The sequence below is a fragment of the Brassica napus genome, chromosome A10 (genome assembly GCF_020379485.1).
Source record: "Brassica napus cultivar Da-Ae chromosome A10, Da-Ae, whole genome shotgun sequence".
NCBI lineage: Eukaryota > Viridiplantae > Streptophyta > Magnoliopsida > Brassicales > Brassicaceae > Brassica > Brassica napus.
The window spans coordinates 6,489,389-6,506,909 of record NC_063443.1 but is presented as its reverse complement, the minus strand read 5'-3'; the positions used below and the strand labels follow the sequence as shown (position 1 = coordinate 6,506,909).

Here is a 17,521-nt window from a genome sequence, read left to right as displayed (position 1 = left end):
CTTTTTGGTTATTTGGCAAATAAGCCTTTTTGAAAATGTAGATTAGAATTTAGTTTGTATAAAACACCTAAACCCCTGCCCCCCCCCCCCCCCCTTTTTTTTAAGTGACTAAACTCACCAAGATACAAGTACAAACTACATGTACACAAACACAACTGTATGCATGCAAGTTAGCACATATATATATCATACATTTATAATAGCTCCTTCGTTTATCCACTTGATGAAGTTTCAACTTCTTTAAGTCAACGAGACCCAATGCAATAATGCAATGATTAACAATATTAGAGATGATAGTGACCATCCAACAGTTTGACCACGACATTGCTGACATGTAACACATATGCCATTCCACCAACCTCGAGGGATTCAAATTAATGATCTTCATTATCAAGAGATATATTTCTCTCTTTAAGTCTATTAATATAACTTAGCTCTTTATCAAAATCTCTCTTCCTGGATAACAAACAAGAAGAATCAAGAAATGGCGGAGTGGATACCTGCAATTGTAGCGACGGTGTTGTTCGTGGTTCTGACGCCGGGGTTGCTGTTTCAGGTTCCCGGCAACAATAACTTTGTAGACTTTGGGAAAATGGAGACGAGCGGATACTCAATCCTTCTTCACTCCTTCATTTACTTCGGCCTCGTCACTGTCTTCACCGTCGTCATTCACTTTCCTGGCACTTAAATTCTACACTATATATACGTACACATGTTTCTTGTAATTTTTTTTTATCTATGCTTTGAATTTGTCTTTCATATTTTATATGTTCATCTGTACTACTGTTGTGTACTTGGATAATGATTTCTAAAGTAATTCACATAAGATGAACCAAAAACAAGAACGAAAACTAGTATTGTAAAGTTTATTGAAATTTGTAATGAATAAGATACATGTTTTGAAAAAAAATTCCAATGTAATAGTGGAGAGTTGACCAAGTATATGTTTTAAATAGGATATTGGTAAACTAGAGAGTACATAAATAATTTAAATGCTATAAGTGTATTGCCGAAAAAGACAGGCCAACAAATATAGGAATCTATAATGAACCTCTTGTATCATTTCAATTTCATCATCTTTTATATCAAGATATGTTTTAGCAACAAAAAAAAATTTTAGTGATTGATGGATATTTTTTTTGTTAGGGATTAAAGGTAACTTCAACCATGACACCAATTTGGTGCTGAAATAATAAAGAACTGAACACAAGAATGAATTTTCTGAATAATATTTTATTGACGCATTTCAGCTACCGATTACAGAGAGCTAACATTGCTTTATATACAAGAAGACTCAACTATTAAAACCCAACATGTGGCTATCTTATCCTCGTTTCACACCATCAGCAAGCTGTCAAAGCGAATCTGCAGTACAAGAGATGTTGTCTTTTGTACCAGTTCCGCGGCACAAGTCTTGTGACCGTTCCAGAGATGCTGAATGGCTGAACTAGTGTTGGGCTTGAATAGAGTTTGACTATCTTTGGGCCTTACTACATTTCGGCCTTCTACTTTGCCTCTGTATTTTTGTAACAGAGTATTAGCTTCTTTACCTCCTCTCCTTTGCGAATAGATTCAGTGGATAAACCATCTTATGTGTGGACGAGTATTATAGCGGAAAGGAAGCTATTACTTTTGGGTATTAGAAACAAAGTGCATTCAAGATATGAAATTATTGTGTTGAAGGATCCATAGATTCTCTTAATGACAGGTAGAGATGTCAATTGGGCTCTCCCATCCCGTCCCGTCCCGTCCCGGACTGCTGCGGGTTTGTCTTCCCGCCGTGTTCCGCGCAGGATGCGGTCCTGAAAATAGCTGCCCAAACCCATACCGCATTCTTTGCAGGCCTTCGCGGACCGTCCCGCGGGATATCGGATATTACACTGTCTACTTCTTTCTGCACGAACAAACATAAACAAGAATGAGTTTCTGCAGGAACAAAGACCAAACTAGAATGACTTGATCATAGCAAAGTCTATTTCATTCACTTAAGACAATTTGTTTTATTTGTGTGTACGTATATGTATACCATGAAGCACAATACCACTGAAGGGCTATTTTAACTATCAAGCACAATGTACGTATACGTGTCTAGGACAATTTAATTATCAAGCACAATACCATGTAGAAACAATACGTGTACGTATAGCTATGCAGATTAGACTTTCAGCTGATATGCATCATTGTTATATGCATATATAGATTAGTTGACAGGGCTGTAACTACAAATAGCTTAGTCTTGTTGCTGACTTGATAATAGCAAAATCTCTTTCATGTTATCTTAACCAAAACATCAATGTAATAAAGCAAAACACAAGAAATCCCGCATTGTAATAAAGCAATTCATAGTACTGAAAACAAAAACAATCAACTTAAACAAGAAATCTCACATTGTAATAAAGCAAAACACCAAATCAATATAAAGCAAAACACCAAATCAAACTTGATCATCTTCATCTTCTCCATTAACGATGGACTCAAATGATGGTAATTTCTCTTTTCACCATCACCATCGATTTATTCATCTGCAAATATCAGAAACTTCCTTTACTTAGGATAAAGGATAATGGTAATTTAAAAAAAAAAATATAATGTGAGTTATTTACCATGTGCATAATATTTGTATCTCTTGATCCAATTCCTAGTTCATATCAGAGCTTGCACATTTTTTGGGAATAGACGGCTCCTATATTTATTCAGAACTCGCGATCCAATACTGAAGGATGACTCAGAAGCCACTATTGTGATTGGAATACTTAGCAGATCACATGCCATTGCAGCCAAGTCACCATACTGATGCGCATTGTCTTTCCACCAATCGAGGATGTTCAAGCTCTGGAAATTAGTAATGTCCAAATGTGGTTCTTCAAGATAAGCTTCTAGAGGTGTCTTTCCACTTACAATGCCACTGGTTTTGTGAAATGCAAAGAAATCCTCCGGCAGTCACAGCTAGCTCGATGGACTCGAGGGAGTAAGTGGTTTCTCCTGCGAATCCGATTAATGGGGTTTGTTCTTGCTTGAGGAGGGCTTTGGTAAATCCCATCCTTTTGAACGCGTCGTAGAAGAGGATGTTTGGCTTAGCTTCCCGTGTCGATCATGACCCGAGATTCTTCACAGCCACCGACGTCAAGTCGTATTACGAGGGGTCGTCGTGTGGCTTGTCGAGATCTGTAGGTCTGTTCTCATCGAATGTTATTTCGTGGTCGGGACCTGATAGGGACTCTCTGATTCCTAAGTTTTTCTTGGCTCTTCGTTGGTATGCTTTGATCGAGTTGACTGAGTTGCAGCATTTAGAGCCTCTGTATATGAAGTCAATTCGTTTTTTTTTGTTTTTGTCGTAAGCCATGAAGTTCTATCTTTTGGTCGGTGCTAGTTGGTATTGTTTCTTTCCCCTAGACAGGTCGCGATTAAACATTCGCGTTCTATCATTTTTCTGAGTTTGTGGAGCGATCGGTCTCTCTAGGAGTTCCCAGATTTTGGTCATCTTATGCTTTCGCTTGAGGTTGGGGATTTTCCTGAAGTGAGTCCTCGTATTTGGATTGTATTGGGGAGGGGGGGCTCTGTCGAGGTTTTCTAAGCTTCGAATCGCTACTGTGATATCAATGCACACTTTTACTTTGGTATGACCTTCGATTCTGTTGGGGGCATCGCGTTTTGGTCCCAACGAAATCATGTCGACTCTTTTCTTTGCTGCTGGAGGTGTAGAGCTTGGTGATTCAAGCTCGGTTTCTCTATTTCTTTTATTTGAAAAGTCTTTAGTTTTCCAGTTGGCCTTTAGAGTTGTTGGCGCTTATTCTTCTTCGATATCTTTGCTAGTTTCTTTATTTTCGCTTTGGCTGCGAAGTGCTGCTCGACATTCCTCGGTCGAAGGACCCTTCCGATTATGGAAGGCACAAAATTTGTTGAGATCATACATCGATGATATGTTTTGCGGCGAGTTGTTCATCGCATAGGAGTGCTGTCTTTTAGTATCTGGTTCTTAGGGACATTAGTCTTTTTGGCGGCGTTACTTTTGTTCGCGCTGTACTGTTCTTTTAAAGCGGCTACCTCTTCTTCATGGGTCTCAAAGTAGGAGGCTCGGTGTAGGGCATCGTCCAACGAAATGGGTGCTCGGACCGCCATTTCTTCTCTGAATGTGGATGAGAACCAGATGCCGTTCTGTAGTGCTGCCAAGGCCACGTCTTCGTTCGGATGAAAAATCTTGGTTTTGATTTCTCTGAACTTGTTTATGTACACTCTCAACGGTTCGAAGGGCGCTTGCTTGAGATTCCAGAGATCTGCCTCGGTAACCCTTGTTTCTATGAAAACTGAATATTGTTTAAAGAACGTTCACACTAGCTGGATGATGTTGTCGATTGAGTTTTCCTCCAGGCCCGCAAACTACTCAAGGGCGGCCCCGGTAAGATTTTCAGCTAAGAAGCGATAGTAACCAGCCTCTTTTTCGTCATCGTTGAGGTGCGCTCTCGAAATTTCTAGTCGGAAGGCTCATACATGAGCTTTGGGGTATGTGTTTCCAAAATACTCGGGGAATTTAAATTTTCCCCCGTGGTGTAATCTTACGCTGGCGATTTGATTTGTGAAAGGAGTCCTTCTGGTCTCTTCGATAACCATATCTACGTTGGGTGCTTAGTTCGTCGCCATATGCGCGATGGCGTGTATCCTTTTGAGTTCGGCGTCGTTTATTTCGATGTAATTCTGGAATGTTCCAGTTTCATTCGGGATCCTGTGGTCTTCTCTTATAGGATCTATGTCGATGGGTCCGTGGGGCCGTATCCTCGGGGTTGTTTGCTGGAAAGTTCCCGTAACGGGTAGAACTCGGTTTTCGGAGGTTGGATGGCCCAGCGGTGGAATTCGCGTTCTTGGCTCCCTAGGTCTTTTTGTGTACCTGTTTTGCGGTCGGATCGGCTTAGTCAGTAGACCTTGTAGACCAAAAAACTGAAAAATGAATAGTAAAATTATTTGTTTATAATTTGCAGATCAAACTGATGATTCAACATTGAAAAGAAGAAGTTTAAAAGTCTCTTTAGAAAGAAAAAAATAGTGTGTCTTAAAAATGGAAACATTAGACAAAAAAAATTTGTTTTATGGATTTTTATTTCATCTAGTTTTTTTTTGGATCATTATGTTGTTATATTATTTGACCCTGTAAATTGATATTTAGTTATTAAGGTCAACGGGCGAGCAGTGATTCAATTAAAAATATTTATATTATAGGATATGTATTTAGATTTTTATTTATATTTGGAAGCCTGAAGAAATAGGGGCAATGTAAATGTTTCAATGGGCTTGGCAAAGATCGGTTCTGGTGACAGAGAGGAAACAAACTACCGAGGCGAGCGAGAGCAGCGAGCAAAAGAAAACGCTATGCCGATGAGGGACAGGTGTCGAGAAACAGAGTGTACATGTTCTTGAGGATTCTTGTTTCCCTGAATATGTACATGTTCCTGTTCCACACGGTCGAATCTCCTTAGCTATATACTCCAAACACTCCAAGACTTCAGGTTCTTAAGCTTAACCAAAATTTTGGGTTCCGTATAGTGCGTACCTAGTGGATCCTTTGAACCAACCATGCTATATTCCTTAATTTTTACTGTCCCATCTAGAGATCTTCGAGTGGAGACATTACAAAGGGATGAAAGAAGAAAAGAAAGTGGCAAATCATTAAAAAAAAAGTTTTTTAAGTTTTATGAGAAGTACGTCAGCTTGTCTTTGAATAACATTTCTTCCCTTCGTTTTCTTTCAGTAACAGTTTTAAGTTGTGATATCCTCTGTGTTTCTTGAATTCTTGTGGTGGGTTTTATATCAATTTGTTAGCTTTTCTTTCTATGTTTTTTACACAAAGCTTGAGTTAATCATACTGATTATGATAGTGCCTTCTATTTAATTTTGGAAAATGGATCCGATTGTTTCATCTAGTAATACACGATATGTTAGAATGATATAAACCCAAAATATTCGTGTATGTGTTCATTGAAGTTTCTTTCAGGGAATCAGTGAATCGGATCTATAGATATATACTCCTTCTGTTTCAGAATAATACATGTTTTAAGATTTTCACGCTTATTAATAAACACAATAAAAACTTAGTTATTAATGCATAATTTTTTGTAATTTTATATTTCTTATATTTCTAAATCAATAAGATATCAAGAAATGCAATTAATGTTAAGATTTTAATAAATGCAATTAATGTTTTTGAAGTTCGTAATTTTTCATTATTAATTGATAAAAATGATATTGAAAATATTAAAAATACATTTTTTTGAAACAAATTTTTTTTCTAGAATATTTAACTTTTTGAAACGGATATAGTATAACATAGATAGAAGTTTCAAATGGTCACATTAGGGGTTGGACTTTTTTATAATCCAAATTTGCTGAGAAGGTAACTACACTAAACTAAAAATGGTAATAGAAGAAGAAGGAAAAAAGCAAACAAGCCGTTGCGACCAGATCTCTTCAGCTCTATCTTCGTGTGACATCAGATCCATAGTCACATCTCTGGCAATCATTTTTCGTCTCTTGCAGCACTGAATCATTCCAGAATTGTGTTCGCGCACAAATTATTTGAGAAACAAATCAGATCAATGCACCTTTCTTTTTAGATCAAATATATGTATGCTAGCTCAAGTTCTCTCATTAACTGACCCACCGGGTTAAATTCTTTGTTTCAAGCTTCTTTATAGATTATTTACAGTGCTAAAAATATGGTTTTTTTTGTAGCCAATCATGGAAGCCTGCTTTGGAAAACATTTCCATTATAGCTTTTTATGACACTGATTCACCAATAAATTTGGTGGACATTTGGAATCCCCACTACAACAAAGGAAAACATAGTGTTGGTTGTCTTTCTCAAATACGGAATTTCAAAGTACATATGTATCTCTTCTTTTACTCGGAGCCTGAAGAAACTAAGAGGAAATATGAGAACAACTCCATCCATCGTATGAAAGCGGAGTTCTGAAAAAAGTGATTATATATTAATTAAAGTTAAAGTGATGGATGGAGTTCTAAAAACCTTAGATGCCTATCTAATAAATTTTCAAAGTTCGCATTTGAGAACTTATTAGATGGATATCAAAGATTTTTATAATTCCATCCATCACTTTAACTTTATTTAACATTTAATCACTTTTTCAGAATCCCGCACTTATACTATGAACTAGATAATAACACGTGCTTAACGCGGAATGTGATTATTAGTTTCGCTATTTCTTAGTAAGGAGATATGAATCTGTTTAATCTGGATATCAGTTTGGTTTTAGGTTGTTTTTTGGTTTTTAATCTCCTAAAATATAACTATCATTTTAAATCAATATTTATTTGGTTTATTTTGTTAAAATGTTTGATGTTTTTGTTTTTTTTTTCCTGTGATAATAAAAAATTACTATTATTTGTTTGTTTTCATGTTATAAATCTTAGATAGTCGTGATGTCGAACAAATGATTTCATATTATAGTTTCTAAACGGATAATAGTTAAAAAGGAAAATAAAATTATTAAGACAAATCATTTTACTACAATTTGGTCGATAGTGAAAGAAACATTAAGAAAAAATATATTATAACTTCCAAAAAAATTTGATATTTCATTTGTGGTAAATACTTAGTTATAAGGTGCTCACGTCAAAGTGCACATGTATGTGTATGTAAAAGTATATAAAGATGGCTGATAAATATATAAAGATACTGCTAATTTATATTAAATGACATTTTTTTTCAAAATAATACATGAAAGATAAAATTCATCAAATGAAATTATTTAAAAACAAAAATATTGTAAAACTTATATAAACTATAATATATAATTCTTTAAATATATGTATATATATATATAATAGATCAAATTGGATTCCGTTCCAATAAATATTATTATATGTGATTTGATTTTTTTTAACGGATATTACAATTTAGTATTTGATTTGTTTCGTAAAATAACGGATATCCGGATTTTTCAGTTCGAATCAAAACGGATAACGAATCGAATCAAAATTTATAAATAATTTTCCAGGTATATTCGTAAACAGTAAAAATAACGTGAAGAAGAACCATGCATGTGAGTTTTATATTAAAAAAAACGTAAAGTACATAGTGTGAACATATTTATGTCGAGTTTGGCTGAGAAACTCTCTACATGTGATATGTGTTCATTTTAGTGTGACGCATTTATTACAATGCTTCTACACGTGACATGTGTCCAGTTTAGCATGAACATATTTATTACAATGTTTCTCCTTTAATATATAAGAGATAAGGGTTACTCTGATACTCCACAGCCTGATTTTGGATTGCTTACTCATGAATGAGGTTACCCGTCTTGGACTAATGAAAAATATAAGTTTTGTTAAGCCATATTTTTGTTTCTAAAACTTATCTCGATGTCAATATTTTTTTGAATTCATTTTGGTGTGTTTGTTTTTTATTTGGTTTACTCTAGCAGCAGATGGGTGCATGAGATATTCCAGTAAGGCATAACCCTTACAGTAAGGTGGAAGCCAGGGTAAGCAATAAGAAAATAAACTAAAAACTCCAAATTCACAAGATATTTTATCTGCAAATATTGCAAGTTTTTTTCGTGTCTCAAATTTAGAGAAGGGGTAACAGCAACATCGGAGACTACCCACTTTTTCATTTTCAAAGCAACACAAACCATTCTTTTTAGTCTCCAATTTTTCTTGGAATTTTTCTTAGATTCAAATGTAAGGACAAACCAATGGTGAACTTCATTTACCAATTTACAAAAGTGCAAACACATTTAGATGCTTAAACCGACATCGATGTGATCTGATGGTACGGCGAATTTGGAAATGTTCTAACGACTCCGGCCGATTCAAACCCTATAACTAAGATAAACTGCATGTCATGTGGGAACATCGGTATTCTACATGGTTTGTCTCATGAACTCTGGGATTAGCAGGTTCACGGGCCCGAATGAACTGAGTTATCAGAAAAAAATTAGATGCTTAAATGTAATAGGGAGACAGGTATGAAGACTGACCAGATCATCATGATATCTCACGTCAATCTAAACTGTGCTGTGATTTAGAGTTTTATTTTTTTGTTAAGTTTACCATCTGGTGATTTAAGAAGTGACTAGGGAAAACATGCTGAAATGTTCAACAAACTTTTCAAGAATTCTTTGTTTAATCAGTATGTTAATGTGTTATTCTAATATTACATGTTATGATTTTGGATCTGAGAAAATTATGAGTTTCGTCCAGAACCTACTGATATTCAAAAATAAAAGAAAATAAAATAATAATGTATTTTTCTAGCATTGATGAGAGTAGATACACTTTTTTTTATAATTTAGGGATATCCGAATCCGAAAGTCCGACTGATCTTCTGGTTTCTCTACGTAGGAGTTAGATATCCACACCACCTGACCACACAGATAGGTAAATCTAAGTGGTAGTTTTTGAACCTGGGGCGCTTAGCTTTTTTTTACCCTAACATACAACCCAACCACACTTGTGTGGTTTAGGTACATTAGTTCCATGATTTAGAAAGATTATGCAATAAACATCTCCAAAAAATCCTTGAATTTACCAGTAAAAAGAAAAAAAGAAGAGATATATGTACAAAAAATTTCAAATCTATTGAAATCAAGTAAATCAATAGAAATTTTAAAATGTAAAACCTAAAATTCTAATGAACAATTAGAGGTACAAAAATTATACTATGAGCTCTGACTCAATAAACAGTGGCATTGTAAAAAAAAGTAAGACTAGTAAAAACAGTAACAATTTTAACTCTACAATGCTAACATGCACAAACAAGTGTAAGCATATTATTTTACAACCAACTAAAAAAATACTGAAGATCTAAGTTACAAAAGAATAAGAGGCATATCTAAGCTTATCTTGATGTGATCTTATGCTTTTTACTTGGATTTCTCCTGGTAGAAAATACAAAATCTTGATTTCAAAATACATCTAATAGTGATTAGGGTGTGCATAAAGATTGAAAAATTTGTTGTGTAGTGTCTCAATTCCACTTACTTGTTATTTATAGGACTGTATCGACTCCTTGAGATTCTTAGCAGGCTATCTCCAAGAGATTTCTCCATGCTTATCTCCAAATCCCTCAAAACTATGTGTCCCTCTGTATGAATCTTGCTGTTAAGAGCATCTCCAACCCCATTACAAAAAAAACTGCAAAATGGAGTAGAAAATGCCGTCATGAACGTAACAAACAAAAAATGCATTACTGCATATATAGAGTAATGTTTTTTTTTTGTTTGTTCATGACTGCATTTTCCACTCCATTTTGCAGTTTTTTTGCAGTGGGGTTAGAGATGCTATAAAGAAAGCTAACATAAGCAGAAGCAGAGCTACTGAGACCGATCTTCGTGGTTGTAATGTTTTCATTGGTGATTCTTTTTTGAATTTTTTACATCAAGAGACACTTTATTACTTTTCAATTACATTCAAGGCTACAATGCACTTGCAATACACTTTCTCATGGGACCTACATACAGAATATAAATATTTGCCCTTAATGAGAAGAAAATGAGATCTTTTTAAGACAAGAGGAAATAAAAAGTGTGTTTTTTTATTATTATTTAGTCTACTTCTTAATATTTTGTTTTTTTTTATTTTAAAATTAAAGATACATATAACAAATTTTGTTGATATAATAATTTTTTTTTTATTCTCTATAATTTGTTATCCACTTTTATATTTTTTTTGTTATATTTTAAAATCTATACTTGTACACGTATTCAATGATTGTGTTATGGATGAGTGATATGTGGGTGTTTGAAAGACGTGGATAATTACATGTAGAATATAAGCATGGAAGGACACATGTGGATGGGTGTGGGAAGCTAAGCATGGACGGGCAAGCATGGATGGGTAAACATAGACGGCTATTTGTGTACGAGTAAAATTATGATTAAAATTCAAAATTCAGCATACTACATATCTGACGGTGGAGGACTGTGACGAGCTCGAACCACCGCAGCTTCACCGAGCTCATCCACGACAATGTTGAGTTCAAAATCCATGGTGTGGCTCACCGGAAAGAGGAGCTGACTCATTTTGACCAGGGGTTTTGGAGGAGGGGCTGGCTCATTTTAACTTTTTGGTTTGTTTACCTTTGTTTTCATCACTCAAACTTGTTTTTTTTCCTTGAACATGTACATGGTAGTTATTAGTTTGAAGTTATTAATTTGTTCATCCTTGAGATTGTGGACACATTGGCATCCATATCATAGCCTTTCAATATGTTACATTTTTTTTATTATCTATGTTTAGTGTTTGAGTTACTACTATATCCACCACATCAAGCTTCAATTCCCTATCCACAAATTTAAGAGATCTCTCTTGTTTTTTATTCATGGTTATGTTAGCGTCCATATACACAACATAATCAAAATATTCTCGTCCCAGTCCACAAACAAACATTGTTATTGGAGTTTTGTCCTTAAACTCAACTATTGTGGAGCTTGCTCTGATGAAGCTTTTGGAATTTTTACACTCATCTCCGTCCACGCATCATCCGTCCACGTATCATCCGTCTATGCATAGAATGTCTATTAAGGGTAAACTTGTCCACAGTTTATTGTTGACCCACAACAAAGTGTCTCACATGTAAGAAGTGGTTCTGAGTATAAAAAAAGTCAAAAAGTGACCTAGAGAGTAATCAACTCGAAATGTATTTGTTCTTGTGACTTTTTGTCTTTTTTAGATCTGATCACCTGAACTCTCTTTTTAGATGCTGAGACAATATTTAATATTTTATCTTTAATCAACTAATTAGTGAGACACATTCACTGAGGGTAGTTCTCGTATTTACAAAAGCACATGTACACTTTGTATTAGCCATGCCTAGGACAAATATCCGAGATCCGAATTCGATCTGAAAATCTGGATATCCAAAGGGGCCGATCCGGATCCGGATAGTAAAATGTTGGATCCATCAAAATCAGATCCGGATATCTTAATTTTTTAGTCCGGATATCCGGATCCGTAAGTTTTATTAATATCTATATATAAAAATTTAATCTTTATCTAATATATTTTCATTTTTATAATAGTATATAAAAATTTTATGTAATTTTTTTAATATTATACATAGAAATAATTAAAACATTATATTTTTATTTTTAAATTATTTTTAATATTATATATATTAATATTATTTTTTATTTATTTTAAGGATCCAAATCTGGATCCGGATATCCGCCGGATATTACAATTTTTAGAAGGATATCCGACACCCGGATATCCGAGAATCCCAGATCCGGATAAGGATAGTAAAATTATGGATCCGCCAGATAAGGATCCGGATGCGGATACCTTAAAATTGCCCGGATATCCGATCCGTCCCAGGCCTAGTATTAGCTATAATAATAATAAATTAATTGTGTTCCAATGTATTGCAAACCGGACCTGATAATGACTCGACATTGTAGTTGGATCAATGATCGAACCGTTTAACCGATTCAACCAGATTTTTAAATTGTAATTTAATTTTAAATTACGTAATTATATATAACTATATAATTGTTTTTATAACCTTTATATCATTTTGGTATCTAAAATGATATGAAAATGAAATAAAAACTTAAAAAATAATATAAAAATATAATGAAAACTAATTTTTGTAGATAAATATTAAAACAATATGGACTTTTAATGAAATCTTTTTTAATCAGCAACTTATATATTTTAACTTGAATTTTAGAAAACTGGATTTAAATATCGTACCAAGTCATCGGTTTTAGCGAGTTTGACTGATTTTAACCGAGTTTGTCGGTTTAACCTAAATATGGGGTTTAGCATAATCTGAAACTGGTTAGAAGAGCAAGTCACGGTCCGGCCGGCCGATCCAATTTTCAAAACACCAGTGTTTTCTAGGACTAGTACGTCCAACTTCATGTGAGGAAGACCGTAAATCTGAAGATTGGGATGAGTCTGAAATTTCAAAGGGAGATGCTCAAGGTCTGTTAGGTCAGAAAATAAATACTGAGGAAGGTAGTGACATGGAGGAAATTTTTAGCATTTTAAAAAAAAGTTTAGGATTTAAATGGCAGTTTTCCTAAACTAAAATGCGTGATAAAGCGGAGGATCGAGACATCGAAAGCAAGTGGTAAGAGCTTAGTCCGGGAGCGTGCCTATGGTGTAGATGCTGTCGGGTCAAGTGCTTCACGCTGATCTATTGGGACCAACAGCTTGGCATGATTTGTAATCTCGGTTTTAGGTTTTGTCTCACGGGATTAGTAAGCTTATCATTAAGGTCAGATCTATACTATTAAAAAGGAAGCAATCTTGAAAAATCTACTTATAAAAGGTTGTTAGACCCTTTCACTAGACTATTAATATTTTGGTCTTATCTTAAATTTATACTAACAATATATTACCATATATTTTTTTTAACAATGATTTAATCAATTTAATAGGTGATATAACTAGATATCCTAAATTTTCTAAGATTTACCTTAAATAAAATATTTTAAATTTTTGTGACATGAATCAAAGACATCTGTGATACTTATATATTTGCCGATCATATCTACAATATAGCCTAAAAGATAATTAGCTATATATTAATTAATAATAAATAATACTCATTTCTTTCATGTAAACAAAACATTGTGAGATTCACGAGTGGACTATCATTATTTAAACACATGACATATAGACTATGCAATCAGAAAATATTTACTTACGGTTTTAACAATTTATGGTTCACGACTTCACATAGTTTTGACTGGTAAACATAAAAATACACATATCAGACCTACTGAATACACAAGTTTAACAATATTGATTTTTATATTTGTAAATAGTCCATGGAGTTTATATTAAAATGATTAACAATTATATTTTTGTCAACCTTAGAGCAGTGTCCCTAAATGTGTATATATGTGGAAGGATAATCCTAAACTCTATATCCTGAAAATAATAAATACATATACTGGTGTATAAAATATATGGTCAGTGAAATTTTGTCTACCTTAATATATTTACAAAATAGTTCAACTAATTCCCTTTAATAAAATGGTTCAAACAATATAGGTTCGTTAATACTTCACATCCACGCAAGGTGAAAAACCGCTACAACAATCACAAATGTTTTCATCTGTTCAATAGTATAGATATTCTTAATACTGAAAAATGTGAATCACTCAAAAATGTGAATTATTAATACTGAAAAAACTGAATCACTCAAATATTCTTATAAGAAATATTTAAATTTATCTGAATTATTCGATATTTCATCCAAAAATAAAAATATGACTTTTACCTGAATTATTTAAGATTATCCTTAAAGTGAAAACCAAACTAGAACCAAATTGAACTCAAGATTTTAACAAGTGTTTAAAATTGGTATCTAAAACAAACTAAAAACCAAAACAACTAAACTGAAACCAAACTCAAACTTATAAATAACTAAACAGTTCCTATATTTCTTGAATAAAAAAATCAAAAATCAAAAATCGAATCGAAACCGAACTAAAACCCTTAAAAAAAACTGAATCGAAACCAAACGCGTAGCTTTAAACATATTAGTGAACTAATAAACAATAAGTTTATCAATAAAAAAAATCCTGCGCTTAAAAACGCGGATCAAAATCTAGTTTAGAGGTTAAAAGAGTCGATACATTCCGGATTGTGGGGTGTGTCAGTACTCATTGGGTTTAATGTACAAGGGGAAATTGATGGGTAGCGTTGAGTCCTTGGAAGTGTCTCAGGGTGATACTAGATCATCTCCTTGTATAAGTGGTTTAATGTCTTATGAGGTTCAACCTGTTGTACCTTGTTATTTGGTGAATGTGAAATTTAAGTTGAGCCAAAAAAAAATAAAAAATGCCTGATTAGATCTGAAAAGTGTGACAACGACGTGGCCTCGTCACTCCCTGCCTCTCTAGTCAAAGTCTAAACCTTCCCCAACTGCCACTAGCGGAGCTCCCAATGCTGTGATTGATTTCTCTTCTTCACTCTATTTTCAAACTTTAAAGTAATCAACAAATCACCATCTATCGTTTGAAGAGCTTTCATTGAAACCTTAGCAATCCGATCACAATGGTCTGGTTTCTCCGGTTCGCTTATTGACCCTCTCAGTCCCTCAAATCATGGAGATTCCACTCGCATTTTATCAAAGCTTAAGGTTAGACGATAACAAGAGTCGTAGTCGAGACTCGTCTTATTCCAATTTCCCGCGGTTTTCTGGATACGATTTCTCGCTCCGCCGAAGAAGATGGAAGAACCCATTTGCGAGAATCACTTGTTCTTCTCTAGTTCAAGGGCTGAAGCCGAAGCCGAAGCTTAAACCGGAACCAATTCGAGAAATCGATCAAGGACCGAAAGATCCGGTTTTGCATGATACCCGGATCAGCAAATCTGCTGTCGCGATTTGTAGTCAGATCGAAAAGTTGGTCTTGTGTAATAGGTTAAGGGAAGCGTTTGAATTGTTTGAGGTTTTGGAGATTCGAGGTAGTGTTCGCATTGGGATTAGTACGTACGATGCATTGGTGGAAGCTTGTATTCGTTTGAAATCGATTCGGTGTGTGAAAAGGGTTCACGGGTATATGCTGAGTAATGGGTTTGAGCCGGAGCAATTCATGATGAACCGAATCTTGATGATGCATGTGAAATGTGGGATGATTATAGACGCACGTAGGTTGTTCGACGAAATGCCAGAGAGAAACTTGTTTTCGTACAACTCCATTATCTCTGGGCTTGTTAACTTCGGTAACTATTTAGAAGCTTTTCAGCTGTTTAAGATGATGTGGGAAGAGCTTTCCGATAGTGAAACTCATACGTTTGCAGTGATGCTACGTGCCTCGGCTGGGTTAGGTTCTATTGAGGTGGGTAAACAGTTACACGTCTGTGCGTTGAAGTTAGGAGTCGTTGATAACACGTTTGTCTCGTGTGGGTTGATCGATATGTATAGCAAGTGTGGGGATGTTGGAGATGCCCGATGTGTTTTTGATGATATTCCTGAGAAGACTACAGTTGCTTGGAATAACATTATAGCAGGTTATGCGCTCCATGGTTACAGCGAGGAAGCACTGCGTTTGTTGTATGATATGCGTGACTCTAGCACGTCTCTTGATCAGTTCACCCTTTCGATATTGATAAGAATCTCCACAAGGCTTGCCAAGGTTGAGCTTACTAAGCAAGCACATGCTAGATTGATTCGTAGTGGTTTTGAGTCGGAGATCGTCGCCAACACGGCCCTTGTAGATTTTTATAGCAAATGGGGTAGAGTAGATACGGCTAGATATGTGTTTGATAAGTTGCCGAGGAAAAATATAATCTCGTGGAACGCTTTGATGGGTGGATACGCGAATCATGGTCGAGGAGCAGATGCGGTCAACTTGTTTGAGAAGATGCTTGCTGCGAAAGTCGGTCCAAACCATGTCACCTTCCTTGCGGTTCTATCAGCCTGTGCTTACTCTGGTTTATCTGAACGAGGGTGGGAGATTTTTCTGTCGATGAGTGAGGTTCACGGGATCAAACCAAGGGCGATGCACTATGCCTGCATGATTGAGATTTTGGGTAGAGACGGTTTATTAGATGAAGCCATTGCTTTCATCAGAAGAGCTCCTTTAAAACCGACGGTTAATATGTGGGCAGCGCTCTTGAATGCATGTAGGATGCATGGAAACTTAGAGCTCGGTAGAGTGGTTGCTGAGAAACTCTATGGAATGGAACCTGAGAAGCTCGGTAACTACGTTGTGATGTATAATGTGTACAACAGTATGGGGAGAACTGCAGAAGCTGCAGGAGTTTTGGATACGCTGGAGAGCAAAGGTTTGAGAATGATGCCGGCTTGTACTTGGGTCGAGGTTGGTGATCAGACTCACAGTTTTATTTCAGGAGACAAGTGTGATTCTTACAAAGAGGCGGTGAAAAGGTAACTTTTTGTGACTTCAAGTCTAATCGCTTATTATCTTCTTCAATGTCTTAATTCAAAGTGGTGAAACAGGCAAATATACCACAAAGTTGATGAACTAATGAAAGAAATTTCCGAGTATGGGTATTCGGTCGCGGAAGATAAGAACCTTCTATCGGACGTGGATGTAAATGAAGAACAAGAAGCAGTGAGATATCACAGCGAGAAACTTGCGATAGCTTATGGATTGGTGAATACGCCGGAATGGAATCCATTGCAGTTAACTCAGAATCATAGGATATGCAAAGAGTGTCACAAGGTGGTCGAGTTTATATCTTTGATTACAGGAAGAGAGATTGTAGTGAGAGACGCGAGCAGGTTCCATCATTTCAAAGAAGGGAAGTGTTCTTGTGGAGGATATTGGTGAATCGTAATGGTGCCTAGGAAGTAGAAGCAGAGCTCCAAGTGTCGATGTTTCTTTTTTCTTTTGTTTCTTTGTGCTAAAGATAGAAATAGTGTGATCGTGTAACTGTTTCTATGCTTGTTTCTGATTCTTTATTTAATAAAAGGTAAGAGCTTTGTTATTACTGCTTATAGCACAAAGGACTGATGTATATTGAAACTTGATTGTTGAGTTTGAGTGATTAATTACAGATAAACAAAAAGTGGAAAAATTAA

The 17,521-nt window shown here is 35.2% G+C and overlaps 3 protein-coding genes across 3 annotated transcripts; 2 read left to right on the top strand and 1 right to left on the bottom strand.

Annotated features, from left to right (window-relative positions):
- Positions 1-398: 398 nt before the first annotated feature.
- LOC111200109 lies at positions 399-939 on the top strand. Its single transcript, XM_022690778.2, has one exon. The coding sequence runs from the start codon at positions 485-487 to the stop codon at positions 686-688; it is 204 nt and encodes a 67-aa protein (XP_022546499.1). The 5' UTR covers positions 399-484; the 3' UTR covers positions 689-939.
- An 8,532-nt stretch (positions 940-9,471) lies between these two features.
- LOC125579020 lies at positions 9,472-10,365 on the bottom strand. The gene is made up of 3 exons (XM_048742208.1): positions 10,302-10,365; positions 9,997-10,120; positions 9,472-9,893 (listed from the first exon to the last, which is right to left on the bottom strand). The coding sequence occupies exons 1-3, from the start codon at positions 10,363-10,365 to the stop codon at positions 9,854-9,856; spliced, it is 228 nt and encodes a 75-aa protein (XP_048598165.1). The 3' UTR covers positions 9,472-9,853.
- Positions 10,366-14,820: 4,455 nt separating this feature from the next.
- LOC106353939 (pentatricopeptide repeat-containing protein At5g50390, chloroplastic) lies at positions 14,821-17,430 on the top strand. The gene is made up of 2 exons (XM_013793771.3): positions 14,821-16,864; positions 16,937-17,430. The coding sequence occupies exons 1-2, from the start codon at positions 15,078-15,080 to the stop codon at positions 17,268-17,270; spliced, it is 2,121 nt and encodes a 706-aa protein (XP_013649225.2). The 5' UTR covers positions 14,821-15,077; the 3' UTR covers positions 17,271-17,430.
- The last annotated feature ends 91 nt before the right edge of the window (positions 17,431-17,521 follow it).